Source organism: Lissotriton helveticus, chromosome 3_1, assembly GCF_964261635.1.
Source record: "Lissotriton helveticus chromosome 3_1, aLisHel1.1, whole genome shotgun sequence".
NCBI classification, from domain to species: Eukaryota; Metazoa; Chordata; class Amphibia; order Caudata; family Salamandridae; genus Lissotriton; species Lissotriton helveticus.
The window spans coordinates 352,708,221-352,727,926 of NC_136061.1; the positions used below are offsets into that span (position 1 = coordinate 352,708,221).

A 19,706-nucleotide genomic window follows, 5' to 3' on the forward strand; every position below is an offset into this window, starting at 1 on the left:
CCGACTAACCCGGTAAGTGTATCCCTCCATCCTCCCTTCCGCACCGTGGTTAATTTTCCGCATAGTACTGATGCGTCCCCCTCTCTATTAGGTATCCTGGCCAGCCGACGGAATCCACATTGTCCGTGGCCGCCGCGACCCGATTCTGGTGAGTGGTTGTGCTCCTAGACAGAGCCTCCGTGGCTCTGTACTTTTAAGCACCGCGCCTTGCTTATTACTGACCCTTTCACCCTTGCAGGGCTCTCGCGTGTGTATCGTCTGCCTGAGGAGCCAGCCTCTATCTAATGAGGCGACTCGGTAAGCCTTGCTGCTACCTTTTAACACAATCCGCGCCGGTTGTCCCTCCACGCCTCTTCACGATGACACTCCTTACGCATCTGGAAATCGCCTTCACCCGTCTATATTAGTCTCTTCAATTTTGACTGCAATTACGGCTGCTTTTTGAACACCAAATGCGCCGGTAGCTCCTTCACGATTCTTCACGCTCACGCGTCTTGCTCCAAATCACTTTCACTCGTTGTCAGGCCAATACTGCGAGCCTGTTATGAATTAGTCACTGCGGCATCTCTACGGCCCTTGGGCCCACTAGACACTTTCACTGCCATTATTAAGTCTCCATCATCCGGATCACAGCTATTAGTGCACCTCACCAGCACTATAGTCCACGTGACTCAATTGACCGGTACCTCGCTACTCACTGGTCTCACTCATGTCACCATGTTACAGATTGTGTTGTCCATGTATATGTTTTGAATATCTCCTTTCTCTCCCCCCTTTTAGGCATTTAGAGGCTTAATTAACCTAAGGCTTTTCATTGTATTTGTCCTGATGATGGTCCCTGATACTTTATAGGGGTCCGAAACGCCGTCGACCTTTTATGCACTTGAACTTAATTGTGATTACTACAGAAATGTCTAGTGCATGTATGTTATACTCTGTACAATTGTACTGTTTATAGAGTAACGTTGTTTTGCCTTACAAAGCCCTTCTCTGCTGTCTACATCACCACTTGTACTCGCTCTGTTAGTACTGGACACAGGCTTGTTGTCCACTCTGGTTGATTGTTGGATGGTATTTTCTATGTGACTTCAATACATAAATCCTGAGTAAAATCTCTGGAAGACCCCTGTCCGGCTGGACATGTCTGTCCTGAAAATATAGATTGACTGTCTATATTTTATTCTCGTGCTATTGCTTTTGTTTGGGACCACTGTTGTTTTTCAAAAGTATGCTCCCCATGGTCCCTGCAGACTAAATTTGGGGTCCCTTGTTGTTATTAAATTCACTTTGCGCAATCGGTTGATTGCAAGGGTTTCTGTTCCCTCCACTTCTCCTAAGTGGGCCTTGCTTTCCGGTACCTACAGGTGGGTACCTCCCCCTCCCCTTGTTATGTCTGACCCAGCACCCCTATACTCCATTGAATACATAAATAAAATTTGTGCAGGCCCTTCCTTGTTTGACACCCCTGATGCACCATCTCCAACCGGTAACACCAGTTTACCAGATGAATTAGAGAAATACAAGAAAAAACATGCACGCCTAGAACTGATGATGCTCATGCTGACGCAGTATCTCAAGTCTAACACTATACCCCTTGGCTTACAGGTGAGAAACATCCCAGGTGTGTTCACTGACAACCCCAAATACATCACAGGGTTTAGCGGGATTGGTACTACCTGTTCTCGCCACTGGTTAGTTCTTGGGATTGACACCGCTATTGAGGAATTGAAAAAACTAGACGATATTATTAAGGATTTGGAGAAACAAATCATAGACGACAAAACTATTGTTGATACAAAGTCCCTTTTGGAGAAAATTGATAAAACAGTTGCCGAATTTCACCGGATAGAACAGAATAAAAAATCTAACAAGGTAAAGAAGGACATTAAATTCTTTTCCTTGGAGCGCACCTATCCCTATTTGCAAAAGGATTTCTATCTTAACCGCAACTTTAATCCACACCAGCAGACCCCTAGACCTTGGGGACGTTTCAATAAAAGGAACACAGTGGTTGGATTCACAGACTCGTCAGCTGATTCATCTGACAATTCGGATACAGGTGAAGGAACGAGTGGCAATCAACGCAACCCCTCTCATTTTTTTATCCAGAGGCAACCCAGAACCCCAAAAGAGAGGCAAAGTGAAACAACAACAGAGATGGCAGAATCCCCCTGGGGAACGCCAGACGAGACACAAGTTTTACCAATGGTAACTCCTGATTGTGCCCACAACCTGATACCCATCTTTAATATTTCAAACCACGTACTCACTGAATGTGAGTCGTCACTCCTCCAAAGAGGATTATCTTTTGTCCCTGCTAAATACCCCAATTTCTTGGACCTACAATCTGAATTGATGATCTTTTTTCGTAAGTTAAGACTACGTTCTTATTTCGAACTCAATCCCTCTGAGCCTAAAACCACTGTCACACCCTTTAGACCACCTTCGACCTTCTCTCCGGCAGCCAGCATGATACCGAGAGAGATTGTTACATTTGAGAAGGTTATCCTAAAAGAGATCTCTGAGTTAGAGAAATCCCATCTCTTCATACCTTTTAATATCACTATTGAAGAGAAGAATGCCATTTCAACCCTGAAGAATAACAACCAGCTCGTAGTCAAACCTGCTGATAAGGGTGGTGGGATTGTCCTACAAGACATTGGGAATTATAAAGATGAACTATTGCGTCAGGTTTCCAATACTGATCATTATTGCAGGCTACCCTGCAATCCCACAAAGGAACTACAGACTCTCATCAGGCAGTTGACGACTGATGCGATGTCAAAGGGCATTATCAGCCAACATGAGTTTAATTTTCTCAACACTTCCAACCCCAGAATACCGGTGATATACACCTTGCCGAAGATCCACAAAAGATTGGATAATCCCCCCGGTAGACCCATCGTCTCAGGCTGTGGTTCGGTTCTTGAACCACTGGGCCTCTATGTCAACTATTTCCTAAGAGACTTTGTATCAACAACCCAGTGTTATATTAGGGATAGTATGCATATGATAAATATCATAGAAAACCATGCTTTTGACCCCAACACTGAGACTCTATGTACACTAGACGTCGAGTCTTTGTACACCAATATACCACAGAGGGACTCCTTGTTGGTGATGGAGAGCATTCTCAACACCCGACCCAGCCCCCATAGAGTTCCGACGATATTTATCATCCAACTCTTAGAAATCTGCCTCACTCAAAACTTCTTTATGTATGACTCACAGTACTACCAACAAGTACGTGGGACATCTATGGGAGCTGTCTTTGCTCCCACGCTGGCGATTCTTTACATGGATTGGCTAGAGACCAATGCCATCCTGTGTCCCTCGAATCCCTTTCATCAAGGTGTAAAAAATTGGAAGAGATACATAGACGACATTTTTTTGATCTGGGCTGGCACTATCCCTGAACTAGATGGGTTCCTACACTGGCTGAACCATAATTGCAATGGTCTCACCTTTACAATTGCTCACAACCAAAGCAGCATTTCTTTCCTTGACTTAAATATTCAACATCATGAGGGCACTTTGTACACCTCCCTCTTCCGTAAACCTACGGAGAGAAACACACTGCTACGATATGACAGCTGTCACCCCAGGGCTCTGAGGGACAGTCTGCCATACTCTCAGTTCCTGAGAAGGAACTGTTACAAAAAGGAAGACTATTTCTGTGAAGCTAACATACTATCGAGTAAACTGCGGTTTAGAGGATACCCCAGGCGCCTCATCAAGAATTCTATGAAGAGAGCCTGGTACTGCCCACGGGAAACCCTCCTGGAACCAAAACCCAAAAAGACCACTGAGAAATTGGTGTGTGTAACTACATATTCCCCGGTCTCCAGCAGGGTGAGACAATGTGTCAAAAAGAACTGGCACATTTTAAACTCAGGGGTATTGAATTGGGACACTCCTTTGTTTGCCTTTAAGAAAAACAAAAATCTCAAGGACCAATTGGTTAGGGCTGCGTTACCATCCAGTAGAAATGTAACCCTTCATGACCACTGGCAATTACCTCCACTTCTTGGGCACGCCCGTTGCGGGTCCTGCGTTGTATGTGAGTTTTCAATTGATGGCAAAGAATTTGTGTTTAACAATGCAAGAAATACCCGTAAAACATTTACCAATTGTAACAGTCAGAATGTTGTGTATGCCATCATCTGCCCATGCAACTTGATATACGTGGGTCAAACCAAGCAGAAGGTCAAACTGAGGATTTCCCAACACCGAAGCCGCATCAGGTGCAAAACACCCAACGCCCCTTTGGTGGAACATTTTGTGGAGAAAGGACACTCCGAGAATGACATCCACTGGACTGTTATTGCACAAATCATCATCTCACCCAGGGGTGTTGATCTGACACGCCTCTTGAACAGAGAGGAACTGAAATGGATTTTAAAGACTGATAGTCTGAACTCGGGGCTCAACGTCCAAGATGAATGGACTGCCCTTATCTGATACTCCTGGTCTGTGGTCAGACCGTGCTCTTAATACTTCAATTAATGATTGTGCCTGTACAACAATAATTATGTGCCTCTCTGAAGTAATCATTATGAACTGGATGCTGGTGTCATTCTGCTGTTAAAATGCATTAAATGTATGTCAGTTGTACTGTTCCCTTCACAACACGAATAACCTCTTAAACGCGCCTGTCTCCTTAAGCATGCTTTCACTTCGTATCACTGCCTTCTTCACTACCACTGCCCTAAGATGGCACCCATGTGTGTCCGTCTTTTATTTTTATGCCCAATCCTACCACTGCCCTAAGATGGCACCCATGTGTGTCCATCGTTTATTTTTATGCCAAATCCTTGGACCAATCCGGTGCAAGTATATTAGACACTGGATGCCTTGCGTGGTGGACGCCAGGAAATCATTCAAGCCGACTAACCCGGTAAGTGTATCCCTCCATCCTCCCTTCCGCACCGTGGTTAATTTTCCGCATAGTACTGATGCGTCCCCCTCTCTATTAGGTATCCTGGCCAGCCGACGGAATCCACATTGTCCGCGGCCGCCGCGACCCGATTCTGGTGAGTGGTTGTGCTCCTAGACAGAGCCTCCGTGGCTCTTTACTTTTAAGCACCGCGCCTTGCTTATTACTGACCCTTTCACCCTTGCAGGGCTCTCGCGTGTGTATCGTCTGCCTGAGGAGCCAGCCTCTATCTAATGAGGCGACTCGGTAAGCCTTGCTGCTACCTTTTAACACAATCCGCGCCGGTTGTCCCTCCACGCCTCTTCACGATGACACTCCTTACGCATCTGGAAATCGCCTTCACCCGTCTATATTAGTCTCTTCAATTTTGACTGCAATTACGGCTGCTTTTTGAACACCAAATGCGCCGGTAGCTCCTTCACGATTCTTCACGCTCACGCGTCTTGCTCCAAATCACTTTCACTCGTTGTCAGGCCAATACTGCGAGCCTGTTATGAATTAGTCACTGCGGCATCTCTACGGCCCTTGGGCCCACTAGACACTTTCACTGCCATTATTAAGTCTCCATCATCCGGATCACAGCTATTAGTGCACCTCACCAGCACTATAGTCCACGTGACTCAATTGACCGGTACCTCGCTACTCACTGGTCTCACTCATGTCACCATGTTACAGATTGTGTTGTCCATGTATATGTTTTGAATATCTCCTTTCTCTCCCCCCTTTTAGGCATTTAGAGGCTTAATTAACCTAAGGCTTTTCATTGTATTTGTCCTGATGATGGTCCCTGATACTTTATAGGGGTCCGAAACGCCGTCGACCTTTTATGCACTTGAACTTAATTGTGATTACTACAGAAATGTCTAGTGCATGTATGTTATACTCTGTACAATTGTACTGTTTATAGAGTAACGTTGTTTTGCCTTACAAAGCCCTTCTCTGCTGTCTACATCACCACTTGTACTCGCTCTGTTAGTACTGGACACAGGCTTGTTGTCCACTCTGGTTGATTGTTGGATGGTATTTTCTATGTGACTTCAATACATAAATCCTGAGTAAAATCTCTGGAAGACCCCTGTCCGGCTGGACATGTCTGTCCTGAAAATATAGATTGACTCTGTCTATATTTTATTCTCGTGCTATTGCTTTTGTTTGGGACCACTGTTGTTTTTCAAAAGTATGCTCCCCATGGTCCCTGCAGACTAAATTTGGGGTCCCTTGTTGTTATTAAATCCACGTTATAATAGCAGCACAATAACTGGTGGATATCTCACAGGCATAGCTTCTAAAAGTCCAAAATCTGCTTGCTTGAGGCAGGTTATCTGTACTCACTTGTGAAGTTATGAGTGTCTTTGTTTCCTGCATCGCACAAGGTGTTTGTAAAATTCCACCGAGCCCGAGCCATGAAAAGATTTGAGCAAATATTATTGGTGGCTCTTTATTCTAAGCATTTATTTGTGGAAGGTCCTGCTGGAACTGAAAATGTGAACTTCTTGCAGGTTGCTGCTCTGATGGTGTCCGGGTGTCCACTCAACTGCAGAAATTGCATCCCAGCACATTTAAGTAGTGTCATCCTCGATCCAGCTCAACAACAACTGGATAGATATCAGGATACCCTTCTTTTCAAGCTTTGGATAGAGGGAATTCTTCACATGGAAAAGATCCACAATTGTATTTTGAAAATAGGAGGTAGAAAGCTCTTCAGAGTGGAATTCCAGTAAGAGCATATTCAAAGCTGAGCTACCGTTGAAAAGGAGTAGATGATGATATAAAGATTTGTGATTTTTACTTCAGAGCATTTCACCAGGTCTACACTGAAAAAGCAGGAATCAGTGTTCCTCCACATCACGAACAGCCTCCCTCGTACTTTTTTGTTGTTGTAGTTGTATATACGGCGAACTAGACCCCAAGTTATCAGAGAGCTTTTCAGGTGCACCAGTTGCATTACAGATGGACACATGAATTATTACTTTTTTTGTTGTTAGGCACGGGGAGATTACGTGATTTGCCAAAAATCCCAGGATATTGAGCGTCCCTGCCGAGACTCGAACCCACTTTCCAGCTTCGAGGTTGACCGCTCTAGCCGTTGCGCCACATCCTCGCCATACTTTGCCACGAGAGGGAGGAAGAACGGAGAGAAGGGAATAGGTCAAACAGAATACCTGCTTGGTTCCTTATATGGCCCCATTTCTGGTCAATTAAAACGAAAAAACCTCCATATTAGATATTGATTCCCACGACCGGGTAATTTTGATACTGATGATAGAATCATGTCTACCAAGTCACACAACTTACAAAAAGTTCATCTGCCTTAATCATGCATGCTCTGCCAAAGCATGTGAGCACAATGACCACCTCTATTCAGACAATGGGAAGTTAACAGGGCACTTAGATATATGTGGCACACAAGAGCAGTTATCCGCAGCTGCAGCAGATAATTGGTGTAGCACATTTTGGGCAAATAAAATAATGGCAAGTTTTGCTGCAGTCATATAGGTTCAGTGGGTGCTTGTATATCTATTTAACATATCATACATATTAAACATGGCTTTGAACAGAGTGCAGCAGGGGAGACCAGAAGTATATGGGCGAGGGAAAGCAATGTAGAGCAGAAGGGGAGAACTGTAAGGCGGGGTAGACTCATGCAAGCACATCACGGAGGTAAGTGGAGGAGAAGCACATGGGCAAGTGAAAGTAACAGAGCCATGAGGGGGGCAAGAGAAGAACACGAGGTAGACAGCTGAAAAACACCTGCACTCTTATGGAGTGCTTCACCAAAAATAAAAATGTAGTGCTTTAAATACAAGCAGTAGGAGGTCATGCTCCGCAGGAGGGACAAACAGTGGATGAGGAAGTAAATCCCTCTCAAAACAACAAATCAAACACAAACATATGAGACTGAAAGTAAAGCCAACCAATTGTAAGCAATGGGCAGGCTCGAAGATCAATGTGAACTGACAATAGGTCTTTCACACACAGACAGTTGGTTACTAAGCACCTCTAAATAGACGGTTAGCAGTCTGTAACCACTATTACCTTTTCCCTCTTTTATTTCTCTTTGAGTAACCATATAAACTCCATTATTTCTGACCTCTATTTTCTAATACATTCTTGATTTTCATACATAACAATCCAAGGTTATTTGGTTAAAACATTTGTTACAACATGTTTTGAAATAGTCGATTCGCAAAAATAATCAGCTTTGAGCTATTTAAGAGCCGACTCAAATTGATCAAAATATGACCTACTGTCAGATAACTTTGCAGCTCATTTAGAATACCCCCTTTCAGTAACCAAAACAATATATTTTTTAGTGTGTTAACATATGACTGTGTGAAAGGAAATCAATGACAAATTTGATACCTCACCTCTTCATCTGAATCATCTGCAAATGCTGAATGTTTTGGCAAAAAGGCAGGCCTCTGCAGGAGCTTCTTTGGCATAATGAGCCCATATCTGTGAAAAGAGATTCAGTGTTATTCTATGCCAAAGTAAAAAGGCAGTACAGGCAGAGACCCTGCAACAGTATATTTTGTAATTTTAAAAAGAATGCAGTCTTCTGTAGGCTCTGGCAATATTTGGAAAATGTAGGAACTTTACAGTACCCGAAACGCATGAACTTTTGCATTACGTGATTTAGTATAATTTTCACCCACAGAAGAATGGTTCACATAGAAAATGTCTTGCAAGAGATATTTTCTGCTCGAACGAGTCTCTTGCCGATATCTCTTGTTTCTATTTTCACCGGAAGCATGCTCTTGCATGATAAAATAGTAGGGCAAATAAATAGGTTTCGCTTTTGGGAGAGGTATTTGCTTTGCCAATGTCTTTTAGCCATGGTGTACAACAGCACAGCTGCTCTTCAGCATAGCTAATAGTTAGTGGCGTGGCATAGAGTGGAGTGGTGTAGAGTGGCATGGAGTGGAGTGGTGTAGTCTCGACTGGTGCAGGGTGGAGTAGCATAGGTTAGAATGGAGTGGCGTGGCGTGGGGTGGCGTAGAGTGGAGTCGCATAGAGTAGAGTGGCATAGAGTAGAGTGGCATAGAGTGCCGTGGAGTGCAGTAGAGTGGTGCAGTATAACACAGAGTGACGTAGAGTGGAATGGAGTGGCATAAAGTAGAGTGGAGTGGTGTAGAGTGAAGTGGTGTAGAGTGAAGTGGTGTAGAGTGATATGGAGTGGAATAACGTAGAGTAGCTCAGAGCAGGGTTGTGTGATTCATATAGCCAGACGAACAAGATATGTTGTTTTTTTGTGGTGGGGAAGAAGATTTAATGTCTTTTGTCTGATGGATAACTAGCCATTAACTCGCAGTAAACAATGCATGAGTTGTGGCAGTCTGGGGTCACAGCCAACTGCAAATGCTCAAAGAAATCCTATGAACAACTGACAAGGTGAGAGGCCTCCGGAGGTCGAGAAGCACATGACTGGGCTCTAGTCTGTGATTGGCTGTGGGAGTCTTGAACCCAACCCTTCAGGAAAAGTTCACAGTAGTACACTTTTGGGTGCAAGTAGCTGAAGTGTCAATAGAGATGGCAGATATGGTGAAAGCAACATAAATACAGTGCTGTGCACCTTTGCATGTCCAGGAATAAAGTAGAAATGAGCACTGCAAAAATATGCGGAAAACAAAGACAAGAAACAACACTTGTTTATATATAGTTTAGACATAGTCCATGCCCCAGGACGGAGCTAACATAAGAAAGAACGGGAAGCATACGGAAGGAAATTCAAGTGACAATGAAAACAACTGATGGTATGGTATGTGCAGGTTGTAAGGTCACTGAAATGCAGACAATACATTTGCGCTGTGTAGGCGAGACCTAAAGAATGCAAGATACAGCAAAATCATACTTCACGCAGATAGCGTACTTTCGTGAGTCTCAATTCCGCACATCTTAAGTTTTTAGAGAAAATGTGCAGTTGCTCAAATGAATTCTTATGAATAACTTACTTCATTATCGTTCAGTATTTTACTAAACTGAGATGGGTTCACGAGTGAGATTTCTTTGTTTTATTCAAAGACATTGAATTAACCATCGTAATTTGAAGACTGATGAATTTAACAAGATTACATTTTGCAGTAACATGCATTATATTCACAACAATAACAAACTTCAAAACTAAAGTATGAAGCACTATGTATATGATATTATTTGTTGCCGTTGAAAACTCAAGAGGGAATACAATTCATTATTTTTGAGGACTTGCCTTTTCTGATCCCCACAAATGTATTCGCTTTCACATAAGTGTAATACTTGTAATAAAAAAACAGCAAATTAGTAATATGAACAGAAACAGCCCTAAAATATCAATACTAGCAAATTTAAAATCGAACCTTTGAGTCAATTTATGTCTGGCCTAAAAATAAATAATAAAAAAACCACACACACCGAGGCGGGGGAAAGGAGTACCGTAGACATTTGACTAGGCACATGGACATGGAGCCTGCCACCTGCCTGTGGCCTCCAAGTCCTGCTTGTTACAGACTGATGAAGTGACACCACCGCTGCCCATGTCTTCCCACTGGGGTTTTCCCACTCACCGTTCTTCGCGCCAACAGATGCTCTGCCCACCTCAGGGCCTACTTAATGCAGGAGGCAATGCGATCGCGCAGTGGATGCTTGCAGTAGGCGCACCTCTGGCTCGCCAAAGGCAAGCCCATCTACACCTGGATCGCAACCAGCACCATGATCCCTGCCACTCCTGCCCCCGAAGATACACCATAGCCAAGCTCAACACCCTCGATGTTGCAACAAACCCTGCCATCACGACGACCCATTCTCCACGGTAGGACAATTCACCTGCATTCACGGCCACTTCACCTGCCACAGCACACAAATCACCAGCGCACTGACCAGCTCCACCCCAAACACACCACCTGAACAAAAACAGCAACTCACAAGCGCCTTACTCAACACACGCACACTGTGCAAGCATTCCATCAAATTATGGAACCTTATCGCCACCCTCGCACCCGACATCGTCTCCCTCACCTAGGCCTGGCTCAACTCCCACATCCACCCCAGACATTACCACAGCGATCACTGAGAGATATAAAATCACCCACCAGGACCGCACCAGCAAAGAGGCAAGGTGGAACAGCCATCATCCACAAAGAGACCATACAGTTATGTTATAGAAAATGTATATAGCGCACAAATACTCAAGAATGTCCTGGCGCGTAGATAGACCGGTCAGAGTGGAGCAAAGATTATTAGATCAGCTGATTAAAAAGGAAGGTTTTGAGTTGTTTTTTAAAGAGTCGGAAGTCCTGGATATGCTGCACCACCACCATCTGTACAGTGCACCACCACCACCACTGACAAAACGACCGCCCCCATGGAACATCTCCCCTTCAAGCTCCACACGGACGACAGGACAACCATCAGAGGAACCCTCGCATACTGACCCCTAGGCCTGCGCTCCAGCTTCTGCAACACCATTGCAGAATTCATTGCAGACACTGCTGAAAACTTCTGGAGGAACCTTTGCCCTTCTGTTTGCTGCCCTTTTGCCTACCTCTCGCCGCACCCGCTCCGCGGGTGCCGCTTCGGGTGTGTTGTCAGCGGGAGTTGCTGGGGTGTTGAGCACTCACTGCTCAGGACGTTGTGGGGGCGTTTTTCCACCATCAAGGCAGCCTTGAGAGCGGCGCTGCAGGGACTCACTCTCCCAGGAGTCCCTGCCCGGCAGCCATCACCTGGTTCGCGCTGCCCCGCCCACAGGACGCCACCTGGATATAAATTACCCGCCACAGCCCCCATCATCGGGACACTGCTGAAAACTTCTGGAGGAACCTTTGCCCTTCTGTTTGCTGCCCTTTTGCCTACCTCTCGCCGCACACGCTCCGCGGGTGCCGCTTCGGGTGTGTTGTCAGCGGGAGTTGCTGGGGTGTTGAGCACTCGCTGCTCAGGACGTTGTGGGGGCGTTTAAGCCTGTTCAAGCCCGGATAAGGACGGGACGGACCACCCCTCTTTTAGCTTATATGTGGCCTTGACTTGTGAGTACATTGAATTTAATTATTGTCACAGACTTGCCGCTTTTATATTCATGCCCCCTAAGGAGGCCAAGGGGAGAGCGGACACTGCTAACCTCACGGGAACCATGGACCAGTTTATAACGAGGATGAACTGTGTTATCGATGAGGGGATCACGATAATGGAGCGACGAGTTTCCCAGGACCTCGCCAATGCAAGAAGGTCTTCAATGGGACATATTGCCAATGCGCGGACTCCTGTCCATCAAGGCCTTAATAGTGGTATTGGTGCATTGCCAATTATAGAACTCCCCATTTTACAGTTACCACCTTGTGATACATCCCAAGTTTCCTCTGGGGAACAGTCCACGGTTTCTGAATCGCTATTGCTATCTCCCCACAAGTTGCCCACTGTGCCCAATGTAGTTAAGGTATACAATACTAGACAACTGTGTGAGAGAGACCATGGGGCAATTCCTAAGTATAAGCAAGGGCTGTCAATTAACAATGGTGGAAAGAAAAAGAAAGCCCCAAAAAATATCAGAGTAATTCCAGCTACACTGGAGCAGCCCGTTGTGGGTGACTGTGCAAGCTTAGTTTCATTTATAGTTGATCCAACACTCATTAGATCGGTGCATCAGGCCGCAAGTGGGAGGTTAAGCCAGTCAACTGTTATATATGATACACTTAGACTTCTCTTACGTCCACTGGAGGATAGAATGAGCAAGATTGAACAGCACTTAAAACGGATCGAGCGTGACTTTAAGGGAATCGCTGACTCCTTATTAAAGGATGCTACTCCTATGGCTACCCAATTACTAGATAAAGCCAGAGGAACAAATGTTCCGGTTGTCCTGAAGGACGCAGTAGCATTGAATGCTGTCCATAAGGCCCCAGTTGCACCCCTTAATAAGGGTTCAGCAGCTGCCAATGTAAGTAAACCTTGCCAGCATAATGTACCTCAGGACAGCGAGGGTGGAGGGGTCCCCACAGCCCAGACTCCCAAGGGGAAAAATATCTTAAATCTACCCCCGGAAGTATGTCCATTTGTGGTAATACTGGCAGGGGTTCCAGAATTGGGTAAGCATGAGGTGGAGTCCCCTACAACATTGAGGAACAGGGTTGCCCATTGGTTAAACATAAACAGACCACTGCCTTCACACATAGTGTGTAAAATACTTATGGTACGGAGGGTGCCTTGGGTTGGCCATTTGGCTAAAAATATAAGGGGGGATTGCATTCTGATCAACTTTAACGACCCCAGAACTGTCAAATACATTTGTAACTGGAGATACCCCAGCCCAGGAGCGACCATCCGCTCTCTTCCACTGACTTATTTCTATCCTCCAGGTCATTTCACTCCATTAGCAGATGGCTGGACATTAGTGCAGCGGAATGGGAGGGGGCCACCCCAGGGGGGTTGGCCTAGGCCTCTTCTATCCTTGGACCCTATCCCCATCCAAAATCGTTTCAACTGTTTGGAGGCTGTTGACTGACTTCAGGATAGAGTAGGAGTATCGATTAGTTCCTTTTCCCCCCTGGGTAGTCGCTCCCCCTTTCCCTCTGTATCATCTTAGTCTCCGGGCCCTGAGTTACCAATTCCTGTTACAGCTCCTCTGAGGGCTAATAACATCATTAGTCAGGATTTATATCAATCTCCATGTGCCCTAATCCCCTGTAATGATCCCATCAATAACTTTAAACTTGTTTCGTGGAACGTGGCGGGTCTGCGAAATAAGCTCTCATTACCGGATTGGAACGATTTTATTGATGGGTATGATATGTGCTTATTTCAGGAAACTTGGTGTCTCGAACCCCTGTATAAGCCAGGTTTCTCTTGTTTTCATGTATCTGCTATCTCTGTTGGTCGAGGTTGTCCCTCTGGAGGACTGATGGCATGGGTAAGGGCAAACTTCAACCTTAAGATTACTCACCATACTTGTTCAACACTAGATGTTATGAGACTTTCCATCAAGGGTATGAATGGTATCACCTGGGAATTTTTTAATGTATACGCTAGAGGCACCCAAGGGGGGGCGAAATCCTCCACCATTTCTGCTCTCGCTGATTTGCTCCAGTTGTGTCCTTCTGATTCCTTAGTTCTGGTCGCTGGCGACCTAAATTGTTCGTTCGAGCCTCTGGCAGCAGACGACATTCTTGGAGTTTATGAGGAAGATGCCAGATGGGGCATTCCGTCTCTGTCGCTTATGCCAGTGAAGAGATGGTCACCGGTTGTCATTCAACTGAATGCCTTAATGATAGAATCAGGACTAAGAGCTGTAAACGGACGCACTACCTCTGATGTTGGGGGGGCAAATATATATAACAGGGTTTCCTGTGAAAGTAGATTTGATTATATAACGGTGGATAGGAGTGCATGGAAGTTAGTGGAGGATATGGTCATTATACCATCAGTAGACAGTGACCATAACCCCTTGTCCCTCACAATGGTGGATTTGTGGCAGAGGAAGGAGTACACCCCCTCCACTAGTTCGAGATTGTTAACCAAGACAGTTGTACCATCCAATTGTAATAGGTTTCTCAAGTGGCCAAAGTTTATTATGGACGAGCAAAGATTAAGTGCATTGGAAGAAATCCTTAGTGAGCAGACCTTAAGGTTTTCTGCAGCATGTAAGAACGTGGCTGGGTCTGTGGCGGCAGAAACAATCTATGTTGATACTATAGATCAGATTGGTACACTGTTTGTAGTTCCCAGTAAAAAGCGCCCGACGAATGTCAAGCCAGCGCAGAAGTGGTTTGATAGAAACTGCAGAATGAAAAAAAATAGTCTGATTCTTGCTATTAAATCTAGTACTCCAGTTGTTGTTCGGCTGGCCAGACTACATTATAGGCAAGCCATCACAATAGCTAAGAGGGAGTGGGAAGAATCACATTGTGATAGTCTTAGAGCAGCGAGCAAATCTAAAAATGGCGAGCTATTTTGGGCTTTAGTTAGAAGATCCAATGGCTGCGACCCGGATCAAATCCCCAATCATATAACGGATAGGGAGTGGTTTGAGCATTTTAGGAAACTGTACGGGGTGCTGAACAGTCGGGTACTCCAGGGCCCTTTCATGGTGCCATGGATACTAATTCTGCTCAGGCTCCATTCACTAGAGTAGACAAGAAAGAGGTGGTGGCTGCATTAAACAAGATTGTACCTGCTAAAGCCCCGGGACAGGATGGTGTACTGGGTGACCTTTTTAAAGCTAACACCGAAGGTTGGGCCTCCTACTTTGCAATTCTTACAAATGCCTTGCTGGAAGGCTCACCGGTCCCGAATTCTTGGAAGGGGGCCGAAGTGATCCCTATATATAAGAAGGGCCCCAGGGGGGACCCTGCCAACTACCGCCCAATAAGTCTTATAGATGCTGGGCAGAAATTGGTTGGCAGGGTACTCCTGGAGAGGATTCTTTTGTGGGCGGTTGAAAATAGCATTATATCACCCTTTCAGGCGGGCTTTAGGGCTTGCACAAGTACGATAGACCAGGCATTTAGGTTGGTACTCCTACACTGGAAGGTGGTTACCATTGGCAAGGGCGGTCTATATTTTGCATTTATTGACCTGAAGACTGCCTTTGACTTGGTCCCCCGAGACCGCCTATGGCTGGTCCTGGAGGAGATGGGGATTCCTTCGCCCATCCTGAATCTCTTGGCTCGTATGCATGACGGAAATTATGCCCGTATTAGATGGGGATCACAAGAGCAAAAAACTGACGAAATCCCTGTGAACAGAGGGGTACGCCAGGGTTGCGTACTGGCCCCTACACTCTTCACGCTATTTGTGAATGGTGTAGTCTCCTTTCTGCTCGAAATTAATGCTGACGCTCCGGTCCTGGCGGGTGATAAAGTCCCCGCATTAATCTTTGCGGACGATACGTTGCTAGTATCAAAAACTCCCGCAGGATTGCAGAAGCTGTTGGACCGCTTCTGTTTGTTTTGTAAGCTGAGGGGCCTTGCCATAAATACCTCTAAAACTAAGCTTCTTTATTTTAACCCCGAGTAGATCGTCTAGATCTACCTTGTCTCTTGACGGGGTGTCTCTGGAACGTGTAAAAGAGTTTGACTACTTGGGGATTAGAATTTTTGATAAATTTAAATGGCAGCCACATAATGATAAAATGGCGCTAAACCATAAGAGGGTAGTTGGAGCACTGGGGAGGGAACACCGTCCCTCCACTTCCAAGCCCATTGTTCCTGCCCTGGATATTTATGCTGCAAAAGCCGTAGGCTGCGCCCTCTATGGTGCAGAGCTTTGGGGCTTCGATTGTGTTGATGCCCTAGTTATCGCAGAGAACAAGTTCTTTAGGGAGCTCGTATCGCTCCCGAGGGGTCCCCCTCCCAAGCCACTCTTGAGTGATCTGGGTCGTCGTTCCATCAAGGACCTAGCCACTCTGCGCCCTCTTTTATATTGGGCCCGGATATGGCGTACCCCGGAGTTCTCAAGGTACGCCGATGGCCTAAGAGAGGTCATGAATCTTCAAGGAGCCCACAAAATTAGTTGGTTAGCTAATATAAAGAAGCTTTTACTGGCAACGGGCCTTATAACTGCTTGGGAGTTCGGTGCACTGCTTTCTAAAGCAGAAACTAAGCGAGCCTATTGGGCATGGGTCGATGATCAAGAACTGTGTTTTTAACTGTAAATATGCTTTTATGATATCACACATATCGAATAAAGCTTTGTTGATTTGACCATTGCAGAATTCATTGTGACCCTAGCCTTAAACTCCAAGGACTACATCTTCCTCAGGTTTAGCAGAGAGACCCGGTAGATCAACCAAAATTGCCTTAATTTTGCCCAGAGGGCCTCTGATAGGATCTCCACTGGAGCACCCAGTATCCTCAAATTGGTGCCACTGTGCAGATTATAAAAGACTTAAATCTTCTCGTCCAATTTTACTATGGCCTCTGGTGCAGTCATTCTGTAGGTCTTCCTCCTCTGCATATTCACTACAGTCTCTGCAGATTGCCCCTCTAGTCTGGTCACCCTACCTTAACTTTCTCTACTTTACGTTCCATAGCCAGGATTCTCCCAGGAAAACCCTCCAGTTTCTCTTCGATACCTTTGACTACTCACATTGTGAAGGTCCTAGCTAGGGTATTGATAGAGCGACCTAAGGTAAGCTCGCCACTTGTCAGTTCTATTCTTTTGAGTCACAGTTGGCATCTTTCCCACACGAGTATGTAGCAGTTCGATGATAAAAACATCCTCTTTGCCTTTTTTTCCAGTCATCTCACTGTTTTGAAGTATACCTGGCAGGGTGGAGCTGTAAATATCTCAACTACACTCTGATGTAGTTAAGTCTCCTTAATGTGACGCATGAGACAGTCCCAGAGTGAAATAGTATATGGCTCTGATAATACGACAGCCTAATGGAGCAGGGGAATCACGTTCACCTGACGTGGGAAACTATTTCTCCTCTGGCTTGCTCCTCAGCAACGGTGCCCCCTGGTCACTATGTAAACCAGCCATTGCCCCAGAAAAACCCTGGTGAGCTTCACACATCTTTCCTTGCCACCTGGCATTTTGATGGCTCTTTGGAAGTGCATATTCCTACTTAGAAAGGATCACTATCAACACTGTTGTGCCCAGTAAGCAGGGTGAGAATGCCCAACGTAGCCTCTGGACAGTACACTGCCAAAGCCACTCTCAAATTTCCTCTAGACGAGAAAGTCTTCATCCACTGACTTTCTAGTCTAGTGGCACTTGTAACTTATATTTGAAAGGGATCTTATATTTGCACCCCGAATTAATGAATGGCACCAATGTTCTTCTTCTTCCGTTTCATTCAAACCAACCATTGTTTTTACTAAGGCCTGGGAGAAATTTTACTCACGCCAGCAAAATTTGTAAAATTTTACATGACATGATTTTGCATAACATTTGTTTGCAACCCAAGAACGCACCTCGCAGTAAAAAGTCCTTCGATATAGCAGTGGAGACTGCTTCAAGACATTTTCTACTCGAACCAGACTCCCACCAATATCTCGTGAAATATTTAACGAGCGATGCCTTTCAGTTAACAAAAAAACATGATATACCAGCAGAGCGCATTTCACTACAAAAAGCGCATTTTTTGAAATGTTCATAAAAAGTCATAGAAAAAATTATATGATTTAGCCCAGCCCTAGTTTATATTTTAATAAAGCCCTAAGAAGGGGCTTTTGGTTTAGAACAACACCTTGTGAGCCACTCCCAAAATACTCAACAGGCATCAAGATTACAAAACGCAGTTGCCTGAATGTCTTCAAAATGTATGGGACTAGCTGTAAAAACACACCACTCGCATTTGCTGAAGTCAAGAATCAAGTTAAAAATATTCTATCAAGCACAAACCTACAGGAAGAAAAGTTCAAGGTATTTGTGCTTCATTGCGCACCAGCCAGGATCTTATGGATAAAACTTCTAGCTGATCAATTAGCCTTCAAGCAATAAAACATGGAGGCAGGTGACTACCCGTTTTGGACTCCTCATCCTAGTATGCCCTGAACCAAATCCTGAGGGTAGAACACATCTACCTATGCTTCATGAAACCAATTGCGATGTTTAGACCGTCGTGACATTGAGAACCCGTAAGTACAGGCAGCCCAGCTACTGATGAATGCCAGAGAAGGACAGGTCAGGTCTAGGTAAATACTAATTACTAGTATACACTATGCTGTAAAGCAAGCCCTCTGGAAAGCCAGAAAGTCGAGCATATTCAAAGACCTATAACAAATGAACACTGTTATCTGCAAAAAAGCACCAGAGAAGATTATTTTGACTTAACTGTTAGACACAGTTGCATATGAGGCTTTCATCTGTTCTTGTCTGGTCACTTATTTCAAAGGCTGAAATTCTGGGCACCTATTTCATAACGCGGAGGCTGAATTTAAAGCAATTTAAAATTCATCCCCGCCTGGCTTACTTAGCCTGTGGCATTCTTTCTCTGCTAAATCAAATACTTAGCTATTTGGTAGCTGTACTAAATTTGAGAACATGAACGTCCTACATCCTGCAAGAATCAGGATGCACTTTCACTCTGTCAACAAGCACTGCTTGGTTAGTCACAGACTTTTATACTTGTTAACCTTTTCGATGCGTCAGACGGCCAGGCGTGTGCGGACGGCCGGGGGCAGTCCGATCTGCGCACACTTCGGATTCGGCCGCACCCCGGAGGAATGTCCGCCACAGCGAAGCGGTTAAGTCGGATTTGACCATTAGAAGTAATGGGGTGACCCTGTAACCCTCAGAACCTGGGCGGGTAATTAGACAAACAATAATGGTTCTGTTGGGAGGAAAAAGTGTACTTAAACAAGGTATTTCAACCTGTAATGCAACTCGTGTGTCCCTGGCGGGGGACAGACGTAGTAATATCAATCATTAGACACTGACCCCAAATGACTGAGAAAGTAAATATTTACTGAAGCACTTTCTCAATGCTTTTGACTTTCTCAAGTATTGATTCTATTGTCCATAATATACAAAAACAAATACGGTGCTATACAGCGTGAAGTGTGAATGACTAATACAGATTTTACACAAATACATACAAATTACAAATATTTAGGGTTGTCAACTGTCAATACAATAGTCTTTGTAGGCAAAATGTATTCTTTTGTTCCTATCGGACTTTGTGCTGTTCGATCTATAGTATGATACGTCGACGTTTCGACCCTGTTGGTGATGCGCTGACTACGTGCATCTAGGGCGGGTCTTCATCAGGACTGGGAAAGGAATGGACAGCCTAGGGATAAGAATAACAGGATGTCAGGGCTTTCCATGGGTCAGTGAGGGATCTAATTTGATTTTTGGG

General features: G+C 45.0%; 1 protein-coding gene across 2 annotated transcripts in view; it reads right to left on the reverse strand.

Annotated features, from left to right (window-relative positions):
* NSRP1 (nuclear speckle splicing regulatory protein 1) overlaps positions 1–19,706 on the reverse strand; it is a 363,819-nt gene that overhangs the window by 249,886 nt on the left and 94,227 nt on the right. For both annotated transcript variants that reach the window (XM_078680021.1, XM_078680022.1), the window contains one exon: positions 8,305–8,392. In XM_078680021.1, coding sequence (XP_078536147.1) covers positions 8,305–8,392 — 88 coding nt within the window. The remainder of the gene's footprint in view (positions 1–8,304; positions 8,393–19,706) is intronic.